Here is a 24815-nt window from a genome sequence, read left to right on the forward strand (position 1 = left end):
ATTATTCTTCATCAGTAAGGGTAAAGAAATCTGTTATGTGAGAAGGGCCATGGGCAGTGTAAGTAGGTTCCAGCGATATCAGTTTGTAGCTATGCCTAATGCTGTCTGTTTTGTTTTTTTAAATGTGAGATAAAGTCTGCATCTGTGAATTGAGAAGTGGGTGGAGGTGCCGAAAGACACTGTAGGTAGTAAAAGTATTAAAAAATTGCCTGGGGGTAGTGAGACACTTTGCCTAATGTAATAGTAAGAAAATGAGATGAGAAAATTAAGTTACATTCATAATCAAGCTCATGTGGGTACTGTAAATCATTGGAAAGATAATAGATTATGAAAGTTACATTCATAACAGAGATTTATGCTCCAATTGCATCATGTCATAGCCACAACTGCATTGACTGATGTGGATGCAAAGCATAGCTTTAAAACAATTACTCATTTTTCTTTAGAAAGACGTCAATTATTTAATTTCCACTTAACTTACCTGCCGGTCTGAGCACATTGCTGTAAGTTGTTTTGAGGAGTAACTGAAATGCAAAAATTGCTGTGTCTATTTTTACTATTAATAACATATTTCACAAAAAGGCTCACATACATCAAGAATTCCACCTTGGCAATATAGCTTCATCAGTATTACATAAAAAGGACAATGACCACAGATAGAGAAATAACATATAAATCAGGAAGACAAAACAATATAATGAATAGTACAACTGTGGTGCAATTTCAACATAGACTGCCTACAGAAAGTAAACAATGACTATGCCAACCAGTGTTCATTTGATTTTAGTCTTGCAGTGACACTGCACAACTCCAAAATAGAACCACAAGTGCTGCAGCAGCTGTGTCTGGCATTACAATGCTTTAAAGAAAATCTACCACTTGCCATTTAACCCCTTATCACCGACACTAGTTTTCAGCTCAATGACCAGACTCGATTTTTCAAATCTGACATGTCTCACGATAATTGGTTATAACTTCGGAACGCTTTAACATATCCGGGTGATTTTGAGAATGTTTTCTCGTGACACATTGTACTTCATGTTAGTTATAAAATTTAAGTGATAAGTTTTGCGTTTCGTTCTGAAAAAAAGTGAAAATTTGGCAAAAGTTTGTAAAAATTCTTCATTTTCCAAGTTTGAAATGTTCTGCTTTCCAGACAGGAAGTAAAACTACCCAAAAAGTTTGATAATTAACATTTACAGAATATCTGCTTTATGTTGGGATGATATTTTATGCTTCCGGTCATTTTTCTAGGATGTTATGAGGCGCAGAACTTTAGGTGCGATTTTTCTCATTTTCATGAAAATTGCCAAAACTCACATTTTGAGGGACAACTCAGCTTTCAAGTGACTTTGAGAGGCCTAAATAATAGTAAAACCCCATAAATTACCCCAATATAGAAACGTCACCCCTCAACGTATGTAAAACAACTTCTATTAAGTCCGTTAACCCTTTAAGTGTTTCACATGGGTTAAAAAATATGGACCTGCAATTTAGAAACTATAGAATTTTTTTGGAAAATACATTCATTTAGGCCAAAACTGACATTTTCAGAATAAATTAAATGATGAAACGCACTGCAACGCTTGATGCCCAATTCCTCCCGAATGTACTGATACCCCATATGTGGTGGTGACTGCTGTACGGGCGCACGGCCGAGTATAGAATGAATGGAGGCGCCATTCACAGCAGATTTGTATTGTCACATTGTACGTCCTATAAATTTTTATTTTTTTTGGTAATGCGAACATATGAGGGCTTATTATTTACGGGATGAGATACAATGTATAGATAATTAATTTTAGGAGTCTAAAGCTTATTCATGAGATTTTATTAACTATTTCAAGGGGGACACAAACAAAATCATCAATTTTTATTTTGGATTGTTAGCATTTTTTCCCCCCCGCTCACCGTAACGTAAAAATAATATTTTATCTTTATTCTCTGGTTCACTACGATTGCGGTGATACCTCATTTATATAGTTTTTCTTATTTTTGCTAAAATTTTTGCTTTGGAGAAAATCGAATTGTTTTTACTATTTACAACTTTTCAGGGCCATAACTTCTGTATTTTTCTGTTGTCAGATCTGGTTGAGGGCTTATTTTTTGCGAAAACAGTTGTTCTTTTCAGTCGTATGATATTAGGGAACTTAACTTTTTTTGATCACTTTTTAGAACATTTTTTGTGATGGTGTTTGATGAAAAATTGTATATTATGGGAAGTTTTTCGAGTTTTTTTTTTACAACGTTCACCGAGGGGGGTCAATATTGATTTAGATTTATTGTACAGATTAATACGGACGCGGTGATACCAAATATGTACATGTTTTTGTGTTTTATTTACTGTATTTGCATTTTATGTGTTACTGGGGAGATTATGGGACTTTTATTTTATTTATTTATTTAATTATATTATAAAAAGATAATTTTTTTTTTTTTTTTAACTTTTTTACATATTCTACTACTTGGCTTGAATAAGCGATCATCCGATCGCTTATTCAAGCCTTTACACTGCAATACACTTGTATTGCAGTGTATAGTGTAAGTAACTGAGCATGCCGCGCATGCTCAGTTACTTACAGCCGGGTCCTGCCAGGAGGCGGAACCCGGCACAGAGAGGAGTCGACAGCCTCGGGTCACTTGTCGGGACCCGGGGCAGCGGCAGGAGGGATCGGATCCCCCGGTAAGCACACCGGGGGGGGGGGTCCGATCCACGGGGGACACACTTGCAGGTGTAAGGGGTTAAACACCCGGGATCGGAGTTTTTCCGATAGTGCCGGGTCTGGGATGTGATATCACAGCCCAACACCGGCACCAGCGAGACCCGGTGTCCCGAAATCTTCTTCTGATGCACCGCCGTAGAAAGGCGTAGGCGTCAGAAGAACTACCCTTAATGACCGCCGTAAAAAGCCGATACGGCGGTCATTAAGGGGTTAAAAATGGAGGTAATATCCAGCACTCATATGGTCTTGTATACTCAAGGTTCTTGTATACAAATCCATACATATTTAAGCTCTTCAGGACGCAGCCTGTTTGGACATTAAGGCTCAGTCCTTTTTTTGACCAGTGTCTCTTCCTGTGGTAATAACTTTTCAACACTTTAAAGGGCACCTACCACCACAAATCTACCTATAAAGGTAGATTGGGTGGTAGGTGCATCAATGGGACGTGAGGATAGCCCTTTTAAGGGCTAATCCTCACGTCCCCTCACTTTTTTGGTAACTTTTATTCCACATATATTTAAATTTACTTATGCGGCTACCGGGGTGTGGAGTAGCCGCATATGAGATTACATGAGGCGGCTACTCCACGCCCCGGTACCCACTTTACCCCTCCTACTCACCCATCTTCGGCGCGCAGCTACGCATAGCTGCGCGCCCTCATCCGGCGACCCTGCCGTCTGCGCATGCGCAGAAGAGCAGGCCCGCGCCTGTTTCGGAGCAGTGAGCGCGCAGGCGCGGGCCTGCTCTTCTCCGCGTAGCTGCGCGCCGAAGATGGGTGAGTAGGAGGGGTAAAGTGGGTACCGGGGTGTGGAGTAGCCGCCTCATGTAATCTCATATGCGGCTACTCCACGCCCCGGTAGCCGCATAAGTAAATTTAAATATATGTGGAATAAAAGTTACCAAAAAAGTGAGGGGACGTGAGGATTAGCCCTTAAAAGGGCTATCCTCACGTCCCATTGATGCACCTACCACCCAATCTACCTTTATAGGTAGATTTGTGGTGGTAGGTTTCCTTTAACATATCCCTGTGATTTTAAAATAGTTTTCTTGTGAGGCATTGTAGTTTATGTTAGTAGTATAATTTCTCAGATCAGTTACTTTTTAGGGATATCCCTGATTGATGGCTTCTTTACAAGCCCCATAAGAAGTATGATGCCCCAATACTTCTCCATCTCTGCTGCAGTGACAGGGGTCCACCTGTGGGGTTGTGCATAAAATAAAGTGGGGTTTGGGGCAATATGCTGTGCAGCAAAATGATTTGTCTGGACTGCAATTAAATTCAATAGCTCCTCATCAAAAAATACTTTAAAAAGTCCACAGCTCTGAGCCCTGCCGTGTCAAATTTAATTCCAGCTGGGCCAAAAAAGTCTGGGACCTTAGGGGTATAATAATCTAGGGCTACCCATGTGGGGTCAGTGGAATCCCCTAGAAGTCCCAGGCACTTCTCCCCTAGAAGTCCCAGGCACTTCTCCAGCATAAACCCTACGGCGCCTTCTCGGGGGTTCTCGCAGGTCACCGGAAGGTGAGGAAGAGGAGAGGTAGAAGGGGACATCATCCCCACAAGCTGACTCTGTGTAAGAGGCCAGCATGTTGTATTCCTCCAACACGGTGTACGTCTTCTGAGACATTGAACACAGAAAAATAATATAATGTGCAGCAGAGAAATTAGATAACGTACACCAGAAAAATGTGATAATGTGAACCCAAATACACGGTTAAAACACACAGCCGGCACACAGAAAAAAAACAGATAATACTACACGGACAAGATTACTTCAGAGAATTATGTAATCACTGTGTTGTCCCTAACAGGAAGAAGAAATCAATTGCTGCACCATCCCCCAGGTGCTATGTATGAGTCATCCAGCTCAGGTTCAATAGTCCTGTCTGGAGAGTTCAGGAAGCTCCACACACAGCTTTCCCAAAGCCCTGAATTTTATTATAGTTTTTTTGAGCAAAACCACTCGAATCAGGGATTAAGCAAGATATGTTTCTGCATCAGTGCAGCTACAGCATACAGCATGTATTTTTGGTTCACAATGCATAAAAACAAATGGTAGATTTCCTTTAAGTACATAAAAGAATTTGGATAATACTTTCTCATTATAGACTGAATAATAACAGGGAAAAAGTGTAAGGCCTCTTCCACACTAGCGTTGCGTTTCACGTCAGGGTGCAATGCGTGAAAAACTGAGGTTTTTGCTGCGTTTTTGTTTCATTTTTGTGAAGAAGACATTGCAGATGTATGGAAACATCTGCAATGTGTTCTTTACACACATATATATTGTTCTTCACATGCTATTTTGTTCGCACCGCTCCGCGCGTATCTCCCGACAAGTAAGCAGATGTGCCGAACATCTGTAATCTATTCTGCACTGTGTTCTGCACTGTGTTTTTCACTTAAATGATCCTGTGTTCACTGTGTTCACTGTTTTTATTCTATTCTTCACTGTTCTTCATTGTGTTTTTTTAATTATTTGATCGTTCGCGAGCAGGGGAAATACTGTTATTCTGGTCACCTAGCAACCCTTACGTACAAAACGCATTGCACTCGCATTGCACTTGCAATGTTTGCGAGTGCAATGCGTTTTTGATACGTCCCCATAGACTTGAATGGGGCGTGAAAAATGCGCGTGAATCGCAAAAATAGAGCATGCTGCGATTTTGACGCGCGTGCAAACGAACGCAAGCACGCGCGTGCAAAACAACGCAAATGAAGAAAGACCCATTGAATACAATGGGACAGAGTGCAATGCAAGTTCTGCTCGTCAAACGCAGAACTCGCGCGTGAAAAACGCCAGTGTAGAAGGGGCCTAAGTTCAGATTCACAGTCCCTTGACTAGGAATCCATTTTCAGTTTTCCTATAGTTTTTTTGTTAGCATCCTCTTTTTTTATTTCTACATTGTTACGTTTTTATATCCATAGAAAAATAATGGCTTAACATGGGTGAGAAGACATAACACCTGTTTCCCCAGCATCAATACGGGAAAAAAAACTGACTCTCATCCGTTTATTTGCAGACCCTTTAGACTTCTATTGCCTACATGCTTAACAAAATGGGCAATGGATCAGTTGGAAACAAAGGAAGAGTGAAAAAAGCCCACGGAGAAGAATGCAACATGTCTGAGTGAAAATCAATGAAGCCCAAAAGTGAAAAGAAAAACAGACGTGTGAATAAGCAGCTAGACCATGCTTGAGTTGAATTTGTTTTTAACAACATATATTACAAACACTCTACCTGTCTGAGAAGGAGGAGTAATGGCAATTGGCCGAGGAGTGCAAGGCCTAACAGGAAATAAGAATCATTAATCTATAAAGCCCCGTAAATTGCATTCACTGCAGCAAGTACTTAGGGATACAAAACACTCAAGAGGTCTCTAAGCTTTAACTGTACTTCTTTTCCTTCCCAAAAGAGAATTCTGTTACTAATAAAAGCTGCTTTCACAGGATACATGAGGATAAGGATCTTACCTGCTGCTACTCTGTGACTTGCTTAAGGAACTCTGAAACAGTAAAATAAAAAGCTCTAATGAATCATGGAATTGCCTATGTAGGGATTTGCATTAGTACTAAACGTAACACATATACAAGAAAACCTGTCAGGGCAATTTGGGACAAGTCAAATTGCTCTATAATTCTCTTAATGCCAGTGATTTTTTTAAAAATAGCCATACACACTCAACATGGTCCAGAGCTCTAGGTACAGCTGGTACAGTAAACCCTGTCATAGGTCTGGCGCATGTACAATGACATGTGTTTTTCCGGATTCTGCGTGGCCAAAACACATATGGGGGTTATTTATCAGGTCTTTTGCACTGGCCTAGTGGCGTAGTAGGTGGACTTGGCCATTGGGGATTGGGCCCGCGTTCCTTTTCCCAACCAAGGGCACCTGCAGAAGACGGCAAACTTTCATACTTGGTCACCCGTGCACAAGCTCCAGATTCCTCACCTTTAAATTAGAGACCATAGATCGAAGCTCAGCATTTTCTCTCTTTACAGCTGTCAGCTCACTAAAGCAGAAGACATTTGTTAAACATTACCTGAGATTTTTAGGAATAATAGCAAAACATACAAGGTAACAATATACACAATTCATACTTCTCTTGGTTTTTAATCTTCTGCATAGCCTCCTGATAAGCGTTCTGAACCTTAGTAATGTATTCTTTGTAGAAAGTCACATGAAGATCGTGCTGCTGCTTCTGAAAACTCCAAGCCTAAGAAAAGCAACACAGAGATCATTACTAATGCATAGTTCCTTGGTGAGGAGGACTTCTTTTGCATATGGTAAATATGAACCCAGCCTAAGGCAGCATGCACATAAATGATTCTAAGATTTACCTACTATACATTGAAGAACACAGATACAGTGATATTAGGCAATGCTGATGTCAGATTTTCTGCATAGTACATTTGTCGCTGCAGAGAAACTTGCAGCATGCACTAGTTGGGCCGACTTCTATCGCTACACTTGCCCCATAGAAATAAATGGGTATGTGACAAAAAACAGCTGCATTCAAATATAATCCTTCTAGCGCATTCAGTTTTTCATGCATGTAATGCTAGAAGCTGTGTAACAAGAAACGCATATTTAGATAGCACTAGGACAGAAGTCCACTGAACTCACCTGTTTTTTAATCATCTAAAACTAACTGATTTTTATGTTGTTCTCAACAGAATATTGACTAACCCTTGATGTACTCAGTGATCACTCACTGAGACCAGAACACGGCTGACGCACAGCCAAGGTCTGAAGCGGCGGATACCGCTTCTATCTTCCAGGCTTAGGATCGCTATACAGTACAATCCGCATCTGTGGAAGGTCTTTTTGACTGAAACAACATGTATATATATTAAAGTGGATTGGTACAAGAAAAAAAGCATTTAAAATGGATTGAGTGCCATCTTCCATATCCTTACAACAGAGATAGCAACAAACAACCAAAATCGCAGATGCACAGGAGTAGTCTGAACAGAGCTGAAATTAAAAAACCAGAAACCTATAATCAACTCCTAGATTTCTCTTAGGGAGGTGATCTGAATTTATACACACAAGTTATTTTATTTTACAGTGCCCATATGATGCTATTAAGGAGAGAGTCAATAATAGTATGGTTAGGGTACCTCAGAGGGCCCTTTGTCTGTAATTCCTTTAGGTGTACAACTAAGTAATATATTGGCTTCAAATAGTTCCTTTTCTCCCTGTACACACACATAGCTTTTTAATCCATCTTGACTATAGGATACAAGAATGTTTATGACCTCTCACTTTATATGGCTCATCAGAAATAAATGTTTGCTAACATTTACAACTGTTTTTATAACTGCAATAAAGAATAAAAAATGAACTTCATAATTAACATACTAATATTTTCTGCTGAAATGTTATTGTCACTTATTTATGTCACACAAACATATCCCACCTTTCCTGAGACTCACAATCTAATATTTGTATCATAAAACATACACTGCTCAAAAAAATAAAGGGAACACTTAAACAACACAATGTAACTCAAACAAGAGAAATCAAACTGTCCACTTAGGAAGCAACACTGATTGACAATCACATAGGCAATTAGCAAGGCACACTCAAAAATGGAGTGGTTCTGTAGGTGGGGACCGCAGACCAATTCTCAGTACCAATGCTTTCTGAGCATTATACATACTCTACAATCCAAACAAGTGGCTCAGGTAGTGCAGTTCATCCAGGATGGTACATCAATGTGAGTAGTGGCAAGAAGGTTTGCTGTGTCTGTTTGGTAGTGTTCAGAGGCTGGAGGCGCTACCAGGAGACATGGAAGGGTCCACAAGAGGGCAACAACCCAGCAACCCTTTGTGCAAGAAGGAACAGAAGGAGCACTGCCAGAGCCCTGCAAAATAACCTCCAGCAGGCCACAAATGTGCATGTGTCTGCACAAACAGTTAGAAACCGACTCCATTAGGATGGAATGAGGACCAAACATCCACAAATGGCGGTGCTTACAGCCCAACACCCTGCAGGACGCTTGCCATTTGCCAGAGAACACCAGGATTGGCAAATTTGCCACTGGTGCCCTGTGCTCTTCACAGATGAAAACAGGTTCACACTGAGCACGTGACACGTGAAAGAGTCTGGAGACGTAGTGGAGAGCGATCTGCTGCCTGCAACATCCTTCAGCATGACCGGTTTGGCAGTGGTCAGTAATGGTGTGGGGTGGCATTTCTTTGGAGGGACTCCCAGCCCCCCATATGCTCCCAAAAGGTAGCTTGACTGCCATTAGTTACCAAGATGAGATCCTTAGACCCCTTGTGAGACCATAGGCTGGTGCGGTTGGACCTGGGTTCCTCCTAAGGCAGGACAATGCTAGACCTCATGTGGTTGGAGTGTGTCAGCAGTTCCTGTAAGATGAAGGCCCTGAACCTATGGACTGGACTGCTTGTTCCCCAGACCTGAATCTGATTGAGCACATCTGGGACATTAGGTCTTGCTCCATCCACCAACGTCACATTGTTTCACAGACTGTATAGGAGTTGGCGGAAGCTTTAGTGCAGGTCTGGGAGGAGATCCCTCAGGAGACAATCCGCAACCTTATCAGGAGCATGCCAAGGCGTTGTAGGGAGGTCATGCAGGCACGTGGAGGCCACACAAAAAACTGAGCCTCATTTTGACTTGTTTTAAGAACATTAGATCAAAGTTTTTCCACTTTAATTTTGTGGATGACTCCAAATCCAGGCCTCTCTATTGGTTAATAAATTTAAATTTTTTTTTTGATGATTTTGTTGCCAGCACATTCTACTTTGTACAGAACAAAGTATTCAATGAGAATATTATATTCATTCAGATCTAGGATGTGTTATTTGAGAGAGATTTTTGAGCAGTGTATATTTTAATAGATCAAGAAATGTACCCATCGCTTATAATTTGCAGTGTTTCTTTGCAGCTTTTAATGTTAATACAGTAACATAATACAGTAGTATCTGGCTTTGTGGATTTTAGTACATGTTTTGGGCAAATAAAAATCTGCTTGAAATCTGTATGGAATTATACCCATGACCTTTTTTTTGTACTGAGGGTTTGTTATCACAGCTTGTAATAACACAGGCACCTGCTCAGCCCTAGAGCCTTCACCATATATCCTTAACAACAACATGACATAGAGTTTCATGATGCATCGTTAAAGGGGTTGTCCACTTTTAGCAAATAAGTGATATTGTCTGTGTAATGAAGTGGAATACAAATTTCTATTATTAATTACTAACAGTTTTCTTCATTGCTGCTTGTTGCCTTTCAACAGGAAGCTTGAGGGAGCGCTCACACGTACCGCATTCACTCCAATTAGAAGCAGAATCAAAGTACAAGCGGGCTTGACATGGCCCAATCGTATATGTATTTCTAAGGGAAGGCATGTGATTGGTAACCAGCACCGGTGTCTTGTATTGTAACGTCCCAGTGCACTTTGATTCCTTTTCTAAAGGAGTAAAAGCAGTACGTGTGACCGCACCCTTATTGTTTACTTCCTGTGGAAGTCAATGATCATATGATGTCACAGGTGCACAGCTCGTTAGTATCACAGAGGGTAATCAGAACTGTTTGACATCACACCAGGTTTTATATGCAGGAAATAATTTATGAAGCTTCCTATAGAATGAAAGCAAGCAAAGATCTAGAAAAATGTGAGGAATCAATACAGAAAGTATATTGTAAAATTGTATAACTTTTAATTACAAAAACACCATAGAAATTATTTGCTGAAAGTGAACAAACCCACTAAGGGGGTAAATACAAAATGCAAATATACCTTTGCCAATACACAAATATGCTAACTCTACCTAGCCCCAATCAGTATTCAGAATATAGCAGCCATAGCATTTCCCCAATAGTTGCAGCACACCTTCTCTCCTTATGGAGTCCCATTCTCATTCTCTGCTCCTTAACCCCTTAACGACTTGGCCCTTTTTAGTTTTTTAATTTCCATTTTACACACCCCACCTGCAGAAATCTATACCTTTTTTTATTTTTACACGTAAAGTGCTTTGTAAAGGCTTGTTTTCTGCATAACAAATTGCACTTCATAGTGATGTTATTGAATATTCCGTGCTGTGTACTGGGAAGCAGGAAAAAAATTGAAAATGGTGAAAAAAAAGCATTTGCAACATTTTCTTGTGGGCTTGGATTTTACGGCATTAACTGTGTGACCCAAATGACATGTCTACTTCATTCTGTGGGTAGGTACGATTACGGGGATACCAAATTTGCATAGGTTTTATAATGTTTTCATACATTTACAGAAATTAAAACCTAGTGTACAAAACTTTTTTTGATTTTGCCATCTTCTGGTGCTAATAACTCGTTCAAACTTCGGTGTACGTAGATGTGGGTGGTGTCATTTTGTGCTACTTTTGATGACGTTTTCAATGCTACCATTTTGAGGACTGTATGACCTTTTGATCACTTTTTATAGATTTTTTTTATACTTTTTCAAAATGGCAAAAAAGTGCCATTTTCGACAAAGGGTGCTACTTTCTGTTACTGGGTTAAACGCTGTGAAAAACGTTATTACCGTATTTTCCGGGCCATTAGGGGCACCGGAATATAAGGCGCATTAGTCCGATGCGCCTTATATATGTAATAATTCCATATATAAGGCGCATCGGACTATAAGGCGCAGGGTCGGGGGCGTGGCGGAGGTCCGGGGGCGGAGCGGAGACCCGACGGGACGAGACGCGACGCCGAGACGCGGAACGCGGGGAAGGTGAGGGGGAGGTGGAGGATGGCAGTGGACCATACTTACATAGGTCCCCGCTACCGGAGACAGCAGATCTCCAGCGGGAACTGCAGACCGACGCGGCAGAAGTTGTTCGTGCCGCGTGGTCTGCAGTTCCCGCTGGAGATCTGCTGTCTCCAGTAGCGGGGACCTATGTAAGTAGGGTCCGCTGCCCTGCGCCATACATAGGGCGCACCGGACTATAAGGCGCACTTTGGATTTCTAAGGAAATCCAAGGCTTTTATGTGCGCCTTATAGTCCGGAAAATACGGTATATTTAGATAGATCAGGCATTTCCAGATGAGGCGATACCTAATGCGTTTATGATTTTTACAATTTATTTATATTAGTTCTAGGGACGTCACAATGCTACCATTTTAAGGACTGTACGACCTTTTGATCACTTTTTTCAAATTTTTTTATATTTTTCAAAATGGCAAAAAAGTGTAATTTTCAACTTTACGGGGTTAAACCGGGCATTTTCAGACAAGGCAATACCTAATGTGTTTATGAATTTTACTGTTTATTTATATTTATATCAGTTCTAGGAAAGGCGGGGTGTTTTGAATTTTTAGGGTTTTTTATTATAATTTTTTTTTTTTACTTTTAGTATTTTTTTCAGACCCCCTAGGGTACTTTAACCTTAGGTTGTCTGTTTGATCCTGCCATACCACAGTATGGCAGTATATGGGGATTTTCCACCTCATTCATTAAAATGTGCAAATCGCACATTATAATGAATGGGTTAAAACGAGACAGCCTCGGAAGACCCGAGGCTGTCATGGTGACGGATCGCCACTCCCTGATGATGTCACCAAGATGGCGGCGCCCATGCACCAATCGCGGGTGTTACCGGTAAGTCTTTGCTGCAATATGCACCGGGACTGTACTATTACCACAATATGTAGAAACAGAGCTGGTGTCAAAAAACCACTGAAATATTTGAAATATAAAAGCTAAATTTTTATTGATATACTCTAAAACACACTTAAAAAACACACCCAATGTGTGTTATATCTCTCCATTGACTAAAATAAAGTCACATGGTCTCCTATCAGCTGCCACAAGGTAAGGCTATTTGTAAACATGGACTGGCAAAGTGCAAACAAATGTGCAAATATCAAACAGATTATTGTAGCAAATAAGCCCCAACTTATCGTATCATATGGTACACAATATATAAGTAATTGGAATGCATATCACCATTTTTCCATGTAGCTGATAGGATCTGATTAGAAAAATAGGGTCAGATCCTATCAGCTACATGGAAACATGGTGATATGCATTCCAATTACTTATATATTGTGTACCATATGATACGATAAGTTGGGGCTTATTTGCTACAATAATCTGTTTTTGCACATTTGTTTGCACTTAGCCAGTCCATGTTTACAAATAGCCTTACCTTGTGGCAGCTGATAGGAGACCATGTGACTTTATTTAAGTCAATGGAGAGATATAACACACATTGGGTGTGTTTTTTAAGTGTGTTTTAGAGTATATCAATAAAAATTTTGCTTTTATATTTCAAATATTTCAGTGGTTTTTTGACACCAGCTCTGTTTCTACATATTGTGATTACATGTATACTGGTATTGGCCCATCTATATGGGATTAGTCGATGGACTCACTAACATAGTGGGGACTGTACTATTACGGCGCACGTCGGGAAGGGGTTAAAAAGGCACAGCTACCACCCAACATGATTTGGACAGCATAAATTAACAGTTAAACCTAGAAGTCATATCTTGATTAGACCAATATCTAAATAAATAACAAAGCAATTAAATCTGTCAAGCCCAAAATACGTCTCCAACTAATAATAGTGCTGTGTAGAAACAGATGCTGCAAGTGATCAACATGTTTGTTGGAAATGTAAGAGCAAGGGTGCAGATCAAATTAGGTAAATTTGGCTGCAGACTGTTGTAATGCCACAGAATCTTTGTCTCTTTAGATACGGCTGCCATCTTCACCCTTTGAGCCTCCTGTATACAGGATTATCAGTTTACTGATGGTAGATGTGTACTAATAAGAAGTTCCTGAGGAAAAATGTTCCATGGGAATTTTTTTTATTACAACTATATATGCAGAGATTGTGGAAATATAGAGTTGTAAAGGTTATGCTAATTACCCTGGGACGTTGCACATCACATAGCACATAGAACAGGTGACAGGTGGGCCTGGGCGGGACCACTAGCTCAACGTGGGGAGTGCATTAATTAAAATATAGAGGCTCACTGAGGCGCTCGAGGTACTTAGCCTGAGCGCTCCAGAGTAATTAGCATAACTTTTATAACTTTATATTTCTTCAATCGCGACATACAGTTATAATAAAATATTCATATTAAGATACGTCTACCATCAGTAAACTGATAGTAGATGTCCGTTATTGATTGTGCAGCGTATATGTAGGAGGTGTGTTAGAAGACCCATTATTTGTTTGGAAGGCATTTTTGACCTGACAGTCTCCCAATAAAATTATTTTTCTTCTCCTCCCACCTTAGAAATACTCTGAATATTCTTCTGTACAGTTTCTTCAAGAGATTTAAAAAATATCTTCTCTTTTGGCTTCAGCTGAGCAGAGATACATAGAAAACAAAAATTATACATGTTTATTTGAAGCTTGTTTACATACATGTTCTAACAAGGTTATCAGCACTTTTGATGCCAGTAGTAGCTTGCTGATGGCCCTTATCACAAGTTAACAAGGTGGATTTGATATCTTGGGATAAACATTACCAGACACCTCTGCTCTGTGACTTCCACATGAATGACATACAACACAATCACTTGTCAAGTACGTTTGAACGAAAACCCAATTCTTGGCTGATGCTCCCATTTTCAGTGGTGGCTGTGTGAACCTTCTGAAGATAGTCCTGCTACCCAAAATCATTAGGTTAACCAACAATCTCCTTTCTAATTCACCGGTTTGGAAAACTTAATTCTACTTGATCTCCTTTTTGTGAAGGGAAAGGATTAAATTAGATCCTCAAACACTACAGAACCCATTGGACTATGTGGGTATAACCTTGCCTGATGGGTCTCGCAAAGTTGGGTCTGCCTTTGCAGTGGGTTGGGACTCTATAAAACACAAGCACTGGTGACAAACACTTTGCCAGGGAATGTTGCAAACTTTTGATAAGATAAGGGACCCCACACTAACCTCTGTATTCAAATCATTTCATTTAACAGGTGAGGATTATAAGGACTGTAATGCTAAAACATTACAGCAATCCTGAATGTAACTTTTTTATTGTACAAGAAAGCCGTGGCAGAGTTTTTATTTGCCTTGCAAGGTCATGTAGTGCAAAGTGCAAGTACAAAGTCTATTCTTTAATGTCTGTACAAGAGACTGAAGGATGAATTTACCCTAGCCACGTGCTTTTTAGGTACGTACAGTTGTGCCATCCCTTCAATACGCAGTTTGCCCCACCCAGGTATCCCCACGTTACCTCATGCAATACCTTCATCCTTCACAAGGCAGACCTGCCCACATCGTGTGTAGCATGATAATAGATTTCCAGGCTGCCTTAATTGGAAGAGAGGAGTTAACAGAGCTAATCTTTCAAGAAACTGATTTACCAGCATCGTGACTCCCCAGAAAAGTTTTATGCTGCCTGGGCACTCTGTTTCCAATCAACTGTAGCCATGATTAGATTGTGAGCCCCATTGGGACAGGGACCGATTTGGCAAGCTCTGTGTAGCGCTACGTAATCTGTGTGTGCTACATAAAGGAATTATTATTATTTATTATTATGACTCCGTTTGGAGTACAACAGATTGATGAAGCTGCATCCTAAGCTTGTGAGTTGTCAGTGGATAGCTCCACTATTCATATTTAAGTAAATCTTTCTAAATTGAATCACATTTTTTGTGCAGACTTAGGCTTGTAAAGACTTAGTGGCATACATTTATCAAAAATAGTGCCCATAGAGGCCACAGTGTGAGGCAGATTCATAAAATGTGGAGCACGTTATTCATGAATCTGGTGCCCTCTGCACTGCTCCGACAGAGTGCACCAACTTCTTTGTGGTGTACCTGTAACATAGGGCGTGCAACACAATTCTGCATAATAAATTTGTCACACGGTCCGAATGTGCGCAGGAATGCCACAAATGTGCTGCAGAATACAAGTGAAAGCAGCTTGCACTGAAAAGAAGGTCAGACAGAAAAGAAATCAGACAGAAAACGGGTGCAGGGGCTTTAATAAATCTGGGCCAGTGTGTCAGCCAAGCATATGGATCGCCACATATGTACTTCTCTGTTTTGGCTTATACACCAAATGTAAATCCAAATGTAGATGGAATGCCATTCTCAATCAAAATTATTTTTCAAATACAATAAAAATAACAAAACAGTACTGTTAGCTTACTATTAGCTTACCAAAGTTATAAACTTGAACAATGGATAATAACATGTCTAGTACAGGTGACTTATTGCGAGCAAAAATGTTTATTTGCATTATCCAGTTATCAGGCAGTAAATTGTATCAGAGAAACTTCAACTTACTCCGATGAGAGTGCCAACATGTAATTGTGCACAAGTTTAACCAGAGTCTGTCTGGTCCCAAATGGCTTCCAAACCAATAATAGTGCAATAATAGTGTCTTTAACCCCTCCTGCAGCATAATATAATTTAATTTCATGGTGTGGTTTGGACTGTATGGAAAGAGTGCCTCAGCATTAGCACATGGGCTGTGATGTCAAGGGGGTAAGCAAACAGTTACCACGTCATTTGGCAATATCTTATACGACTTGCTAGATGAGCCGAGTAATCACAATATTATTCCAGTCTACTGCATGAGAGATATGGGGGAGATGTGTCACTTAGACTGTACACAATGGGGGTCATTCACGTTTTCCCGACGTGTTACCCGAATATTTCCGATTTGCGCCGATTGTACCTGAATTGCCCCAGGATTTGCCAACGCATCGGCGCTGGCATGCGCGCGACGGAAATCGGGGGTTGTGGCCAAACGAAAACCCGACGTATTCGGAAAAACCGCCGCATTTAAGAACGGAAAATGTGTTGCTCGGGACGCGCTTACCTTCACTCAGCCCGAGCCGGTGAACTCCAGTGCGTTCAGATGCTTTTCAGCGCAGCAGCGCCACCTGGTGGACGGTGGAGGAACTACCTTATTAAATCCCGGCCGGACCCGAATCCAGCGCAGAGAACGTGCCGCTGGATCGCGAATGGACCGGGTAAGTAAATCTGCCCCAATGTTCGTAGATTGGGTAGGGCCATAAATATCACATGTACAGCCACACATCAGAGAACTAAGCTTTATTAGTAAGAAGATAAAAACAAAATATGGTTAAGCCTGGCATTTTAAGCACCAGTCTTAAACTTTCCCCTGCCAGCAAAATGAGTCCCTGATCTATTAAGAGGCTCCAGCCACTTAGCAGATCCAGAAGCCATCTCCACCAGGTGGGACCTGTTTAGATCGGGTCTGAGCTGGTGGAGATCTTTTGTATAGTCTCATTATAAAAAGTGAAAACTGTAATTTTTTTCTAGGAGTATGCAATTTCAGTGCCCAATGTGTAAAGTTTTTGTTGGACATAAACCACAGACATGATAGTACTGCAGTTTCCATGAAGTCACTTAGAACAGCACTACAACAGTGCTATTATGTTTTTTTTGTAGGAAGGGTTTAATATTTCACAAGAACGAAAACAACACAAATTATGGATGGATTAACCCACAGACAATGACATATGAAGTTTCCACAGCAGATTTGGAAATCACAGAGAATATTAAAAGGAGTTGTCCAGTTTTAGCAAATGTTATTGTTTCTTTATAAACCCCTTCGGGACCAGAACCTTTTCCATTCCCATATTCCAAAAGCCATATAATTTTTCCATAATATGGTCACTATTCAATATTCCATGCAATGTTCTGTGAAGCTGGAAATAAATTCCAAGTGTGGTACACGTAACAAAAAGCACAGTTTCGTCATTTTCTTAGGGGATCTGTTTTTATGGTTCTCTCTTATGGTGCTCTCCAAATGACACTTTCATACAAAAGAGGGCATTGCAAGCTAAATTGCTGCTGAAATGCAAATGTTGAATTCTGCCAGTGTGAAGGTTATTGCAATTAAATGCAGAATTTCCTATATATTTCATTTATACACAAAAGATATTTCTTGTGATGGTTTCCCTGCATCAAGTAGCTACCTAATAATGTATATGCTTACAGTTATTTATTAGCTTTGCTAAAAATTGCATACTCCCCCTCAGCTAAAAATACTCTGCAAAAAATTTGCCTGAAAAACCTCTTTAAGTTATTCTATATTTCAAACTTTTTGTATGTACTCAAGCCTCAATGTGGATCACAAATATTCATACTCACATTATCTGAAATAGGCAGACATTTGCAGGCAGTTTTGCATACACTGCAATCATCTGTGCAAAAGGGGAGAAAAGACCATGTTAGATATTAACTAAAAATACATGCTGGCAGAGAGTGCTAGGGACAGGGTTCAAATACAATTCAGTAACACCCACAACCATTATGGAGAAAGATGTATAAGAGGTGAGGAAGGAAGAGGGAATTAACAAATTAAAAAAATCTAAAATGTTATTACACTCTTACACTCTTTCCAATGAGTCTATATGCAGATTCAAATGTTTTTTTGAAACAATTTTGGCATTAAAGTTAATGTTAAAAATGCAATGCTACCTGTAGGAAACAGAACAGGAGCTGAGCAGATAGTTGCATAGGAGGTTATTTATCATACGTTGATGCTCGTGCGCTGGCTTATGATGGTCCGCCACCAGAGGCTCCAGCCTCTTCATGTCTTCGGCAGGGGCCTGAACAGCGTTTAGCTGCGCTGGCATGGCAGAGAAGCTCTGAATTCTCCCCCCCCATAGTGCTGTTGGAAAGGATGAAGCTGCTGTACCCCATTGCAAATTTTGTACAAGATACTGTAATGATCTTTTATATTTACTTTGGACTCTGTATATAAGATGACATCAGATGACAGCATTTGTTTACGAATTTATTAAATTATTTGATTTATGTATTTATTCATTTTGACCTTTGCAGGACATTCCATTCTTACGTTTTTGCCCTTTTTACTTCCTTTGCTCCAACAGCCATAACTTTCAGAAATGTAGGTGGGTTTGTTATCTGCTGGACACATTGGGGGTAGGTATTATCTTTGGCACCAGATGATTTTAGTAGAGTTTTGTATTGTGATCTTAAAGCGTAACTGTAAAGTTATAGTGATTTCCCCTTTAAAAACAAACAGAACGATTCCCATATTGTGCAGCTCGCTCTTTTCTTTCCAAAGTTATGACAGAGCTGATACTGTAGAGTACAAGGTGAGGGAGAGGGTGCAGCATGAGGTGCAGAGAAAGATAGAGACAGTTCTGTAAAATCACAGACAGGGATGGAGGAACAGATAGGGAACAGGGGAGATCTTGTACCTTACTATTCTGTGTAGGAGACATCTGTATCCACAGTCCTGAACACATCCAGCTCTGCTACAAATACAAAGAGCTCTGTCACATGACCTCCTCCTCTGTGAGCAGGGAGCAGCAGCCCCTCCCTTCCCATGAAATCATAGAGTTTGTTTACAGGACGGACTCCAGGGCTTGTCAGCACAGGCAGAGGAAGGAGCTATTTTGGCACTGAGATAATATGAGGGGTATAGCAAGGAAACTGCTGGATATAGGTAACAAAGATAATAGGCAAAGTTGTTCTACATCCCAAGACATTTTGATTTGTGGAAAAAACCACAGTTACATTTTACAGTTATTCTTTATATGGTCGTGCACGGCCTTGTATTTGGTACACCATAAGATGAGAGGATAATGGATTTTATGTTTTGACAGATCAGGCATTTTCGGACATAGGGTACAGCACAAGTTTATGATTTTTTCTGTTTATTTCTGTGTTTGTTCTAGGTAAAGGGGTTGATTTAAACTTTTCCTTTTTTCACTAATGTATTGCAGTATACTATTATATATGCTGGTGATCAGTATGCCCCCTGCTACAGTTGAGGCCAAGTGATAGGACTAGGAGTTTCTATATGACCCCATGGTGTCATGGCAACCAATCAGTGCAGTTCGATGAAATTAAAGATGGCAGTGTCTATTACCAGCAACGTTAGTTAGTCGAGTCGACCGTGTTACTTAACAGTTTAACTGCTGCGATATACACCATCACAGGTCAGGGAAGTTAAAGGCAGGTGTTAGCTGCGTAATATAACCTACACAAGCTCGGTATGGACAAAGCTCAGCCCGAAAGCTCTCTCCACACAGGGGCCAAACTACAGCTGTCAGAGCAGTTGTTATGGGGCCCTCAGTGTCAGGGGGCCCTGCCATTCGACCTAACACACTAAATAATATATACATGTTATTCTGCTCATTGTACAGGGCAATATGTATATAACAGTGCATATCTTCCACAGTACACTGCAAGAATCGGAATCTCAGCTAAGAAATGACGGGGGAGATGGAGGGGTCAGAAGAACAACAGGAGCGGCCATCCGTTATCTCTAATTCCTGTTGTGTAATTCCCAAAGTGGTCAGTAGCTACTGGGACAGATCTGTTTAACTGTATAATTGTATATATCAGTGCAAAAATGTCTGCGCATGAGTGTACAAATGTGTGAGTATACGAATATGTATATTTTCTGAGGGGATAGGGTGGGCCCCTTTCAGAAGTCTGCTATGGGCCCCTACCTCTCCAAGTTACAGCTCTGCCCCACAGCATTATAACGTGCTATAACATTGTGGTGTGTGAAGGAGTTAAAGAATGGCTGCACCATTATACAAGCACTGTTACTTCCTGCATCTTGCAACAGGGCCCTCATTACCCTGTAATGACTTATTTTGTTTGTATGAACTGTACAGTGCATGTGATGGGGTAAATGTATTCTTATAGTATTTAAATTCTATGTGCAAAGATGATAATGTAATAAAGTATGAGAGCAACAGCATCAAGTGGGACTAGGAATTATGTTAAATTTAAACAACTTCAAAAAATGAATTTGACTGCTGGAAATCTAAGGGAACGGCCATATTCACAGATAGCATTTGTATTGTGTTTGGAAATGAAATTCAAAGTCTGCGGGAGGAGCCTAGCCCAATTGCATTGTCACGTAACCCCTGTGCAGCAGGAATCCGACTTTCCCCTTATGGCAGGAGCGAGCAGCACATGGGGCGCCACAAGAAGTCCTGAGTTCTGCTGCCTAGGGGCATGTGACCTGTGGCTCTCAGGAAACATTTACAGGGAAAGTATAATTAGAGCTTTATACCTGTCAAAGTTTGATGCAAGTAGCCAACCTATTTAAGAAAAAATGTAAGCCCGTGAGCCCTCTCCATGCACCCGCAGTCGACCCAGGATGTGCTATTATGTCACAGGTTGTTAAAGGGTTAAACATAAAAACGTAGTTGCTTTAGGGTCCCAAATTGACCTGGTAGGTCTTCTTCAATGCAGGAACAGAGGGTCAGTTCTTTTCAGCAACAGTTAGGCCCCTTCCACACTTACAAGCGTGATGCGCTGAACTCGCGAGTGCTTCCTGGATCGCCCGGCCCGAACGCTGCAAACCCGAACTGAACTGACATGCTGAGTTCATTTCTGGTTTGCAGTGTTTGGGCCGGGAGATCCAGGCAACAGTGTGATGCGAGTTCAGCGAATCACACTCTCAAGTGTGGAAGGTTTCCTTAGAGTTTCCTAAGATTCCTGGAACACCTCTTAACGGGGACAAATGCTTTTGTCTTTATATATTTAACCTTGGTAACATTTTTAACAAGTAAGATTCTTCCTTTTCCTACAGTTTTCATAAGCAGTTACAATACCTACAACTACAGAAGCCTGGTTGCACAAAGTACACTGATGGTGCATGTTTACAAAAATGTATTTTAAAAAAATGGAGATTTAAAATTTACAATGTAAGTAGCTTACATTGATTTTCTTGGCAGCCTTTGGAGGTTTTGTAATACTTTGTACATTTTGCTGCAGCTAAAATATACTTCACATACATTCCACACTGAAAATATGCAACAATGCTTCTATTTCTCAACCACGTTCTAACCATATAGCATGGACAGCTTTTTTTAACTTAATAATGTAAGTCAGCATCTTCTGTATAAAAAACTACGATGTAAGAAAGTATACTAGGGCACAGGGCAAAACACTTCAGTGTTGAGCCATTGCAAACATAACTGCAGTCTTCAGCAGCATTTAATCAACCTTGAGCTTACTCTCATCAGCAATTATTCAGACTGTATTTAACCCTTATCCTACCCTGAGCAGGATAAAACCAGAACTGGAGAGATAAGACTTGAAGTAAAGTCTAGGAGGAAATGTCAATGTCATCAATGACTTTCTGCATAAAAAAAAATACCACCTTACAATTAACATCCGCACAGTGTAAGCTAGCACATGAAGAAGAGCAATCTACCCCCTACCACTCTAAAAACCTGTCCAATCGCATGGAGATTACAGAAACTGAGCAGCTTTGAAGTGCAGTCTGACAGTCAGCTGATCAGTGGATTAGCAGAAACATACTGAAGTGGGTCAAGAAGGAAGAATATAATACCGTGCACATGAAACTTTAACCAAATTTTAATTCCTCTACACAGGAACCAGTCATCAAGCCATCACTGCATTTGCCACTGCCCACAGTCTTTGCACAGTCCTTAGTACAGAGCTGATAGAACCAGGATAAATACGGTTCAGTCCCAGCAATTGCTAAAAAGCAGATGAAGCATTACTTTTTTGCCTCAAAAGTGTTACTACACTGTGGTTGTAATGTTTTCTGATATCATAGGGATAAACACAATTTATTGCATTTACAATTCGTTAACAAACGCTGCGTGTGAAGCCCTAAGGCTGCCATCCAGCGATATGGAGTAGTCAAGTCAAACTTCCGACTCCAGCACCGACTCTTCAATTTCACTAACTTCAACTCCAGCTCCACCAAAATTGTCACCGACTCCACTGTCCTGTTTTCTTGGTCACTCTAGCAGTGTTGAGATAAATGTACACATTTATTTCCAGTGCCTTATCCCTCTGATCTATTAGAGAGGGGCTTCACTACTGAGCATGTACACATAGTTCAGAACTTATTCATCTCAACTAAAAGGGGGATCTGGGTGCACAAACCACACCGATAGACCACATGTAGCCTGTCAAGCCATATGTTGAGGTCCCCAACCTGCTGACAGTCCAATGATTGTTTCCATTACTGCTGGAAGCATTCACTGGTGCAGAAGGTGGGTAGAGTTGAGTACAGCTGAGAACTCCCCACTGCTCCTGGGTCTTCTCCTGGCGCTCCACTCCATGTCCTATCGCTTGATACTTGTTGTATGCCTAGGGTTAAGGACACTGAGAAGAACAGCCCCAGGAGCAGAAGAGGACCCAGGAGCGGAAAGTACTTGTCAGCTGTACTGTACTGCTCCAGGGTCATCTCCTGCTCCTGCTGCAGCTCTACTCCTGATACCTAACTATACAAACAGTGCAGGACACTGTGTGGCACATGGAGGAGAGAAGAAGCTGAAGTGTGGTGCAAGAAAGGAAAGTATTTATTTATTTTTCTGTCTGCTGTGGGGGTCTCCAGGATTATTAGTTTTATGCTAGGAGGTCTGCAATATTATTATCTGCTATAGGGTCTCCAATAATAAAAATGGGAGGCTGCTGGGCATTTCACTAGTGAGGGGCGGCTGCTGGATATTTCATTAGTGAGCGGAGGCTTCGACCAATGGCGACCAATTTAGTGGTAAAATTAGGTGCCTCGGCTTATACCCGGGTACATGTGTGGCCCATTTTATCACTGTTATCAACAACTCTGATTCTGCAGCCCTACCGTCTTCACATGCCATGCTTGAAGTGCGTTTAACCTGTTGTCGGTTCAGTTTAAGATCTGAGCCGAACCAGCATCGGGACACAAGGGGTGCTGGCTATAACCAATAGCCGAGACCTCAGTGTAACACCTACGGTCGGAGTGGGCTCCGATCGCGGGTGGTTAACCCGTTAAATGCTGCGGTCAGCGCGACCGGGGCATTTAAAATGCTTTAGGGGGGGTCTTTCCCCCAAGATCAGCCCCCCTACACCGCACCGTTTTCGGGGGTCATCTTAAAAGCACAGTGTCGGCCTATGCATGTGCATAGGCTGACACTGCTAATACCCTGCAATACATCTGTATTGCAGAGTATTATCATGATCAGATGATTGCTTGTTCATGTCCCATGGTGGAAGTAGTAAAAAAGTAAAAAAAAACCTATTGAATTCCACAAAAAGTACAATAAAAAGTGATCAAAAAACATATGTAGTCCAGAATGATACTGGTGCAAAGTACAACATATCCAGCAAAAAACAGCCATCAACCAGCTCTGTAAAAAGTAAAAATGTTATGCCACTTGGAAGATGGCAATGCAGAAATGATAGATTTTTCCCCACATTAGGCTTTATTTGGCAAATTCAGTAAAATGTTAGTAAAAGTATTCATGTATGGTATCCCCATAATCCTATCAACCCATAGAATAAAGATAATATGATTATTAGGCTATACGGTGAACACAGAAAAAAAAATCGTAAAAAATCCAGTACAGAATTTATGCTTTTATACTCCTGCCCTCAGAAAAATATTCTTAAATTTTCAACAATAGTAGATACCAACCCCAAAATGGTAACACTGAAAAAAGCATCTCAGATGTAGACAAACTCTGATGCGGTGTCACCACTGATTACATCATAGTGTGTCTGTTACAGCAGAGAAAAGAAGTAGAGGAGCCGTGGGGACGGGAGCATCGGAAGGTGAGTGTGCAAGTTTATTTTTCTATGTGCTGGGCAAACTGGGGGAATGGCTGGCTATATGCTACATTAGAACAGCTTTAAATAAATATAAAAATGTAGGTATTCTATTATGTTGCAATAACACCTTCCTGCCAAAGCATTTTCCGGTTTCTTTTTTTCCCTACTTTTCCAAAGCATAACTTTTTAACTTGCAGTTTATGAAAACGTATGAGGTTTATAAATGAGATACAGGTTATACACTCCATGCAATTTTCTTGGAAGCTGTTTTCTTTTTAAGGATTTTAGTAGGTGGTCCCAGTGACACATCCCCTTTTATTATTTGGGTCAGTTCACTCACAGAGATCAAGTGGATAAATTTATATAGTATTATTAACTTTTTTACCTTCATCATTTTGAAAAAAAAAATCATATTTATCTGGCTGCAGGACTACTGCTTGGGAAAATTCCATGGTCATTCTACAACATGTGCAGAAATCCTCATGCTACTGCTATTATAACAGAAACAGAAGGGTTGATGTGATATTACTCAATGCAAAAAGATGCAGGTTATGTAGCACACATTTTAGGTGATCTCTTTAGCAAAAA

General features: G+C 40.6%; 1 protein-coding gene across 7 annotated transcripts in view; it reads right to left on the minus strand.

The window, feature by feature from the left end:
- RNF212B (ring finger protein 212B) overlaps nt 1-24815 on the minus strand; it is a 59255-nt gene that overhangs the window by 27837 nt on the left and 6603 nt on the right. For 4 of the 7 annotated variants that reach the window (XM_072150716.1, XM_072150717.1, XM_072150714.1 and 1 more), the window contains 6 exons: nt 17814-17866; nt 13965-14039; nt 6823-6938; nt 6674-6734; nt 6196-6227; nt 482-524 (listed from right to left, as the gene is read on the minus strand). In XM_072150716.1, the coding sequence (XP_072006817.1) occupies nt 482-524; nt 6196-6227; nt 6674-6734; nt 6823-6938; nt 13965-14039; nt 17814-17866 (380 nt within the window). The remainder of the gene's footprint in view (nt 1-481; nt 525-6195; nt 6228-6673; nt 6735-6822; nt 6939-13964; nt 14040-17813; nt 17867-24815) is intronic. The other 3 variants (XM_072150719.1, XM_072150718.1, XM_072150720.1) reach the window with 2 other exon arrangements.

Source organism: Engystomops pustulosus, chromosome 1, assembly GCF_040894005.1.
Source record: "Engystomops pustulosus chromosome 1, aEngPut4.maternal, whole genome shotgun sequence".
Classification (NCBI taxonomy): Eukaryota; Metazoa; Chordata; class Amphibia; order Anura; family Leptodactylidae; genus Engystomops; species Engystomops pustulosus.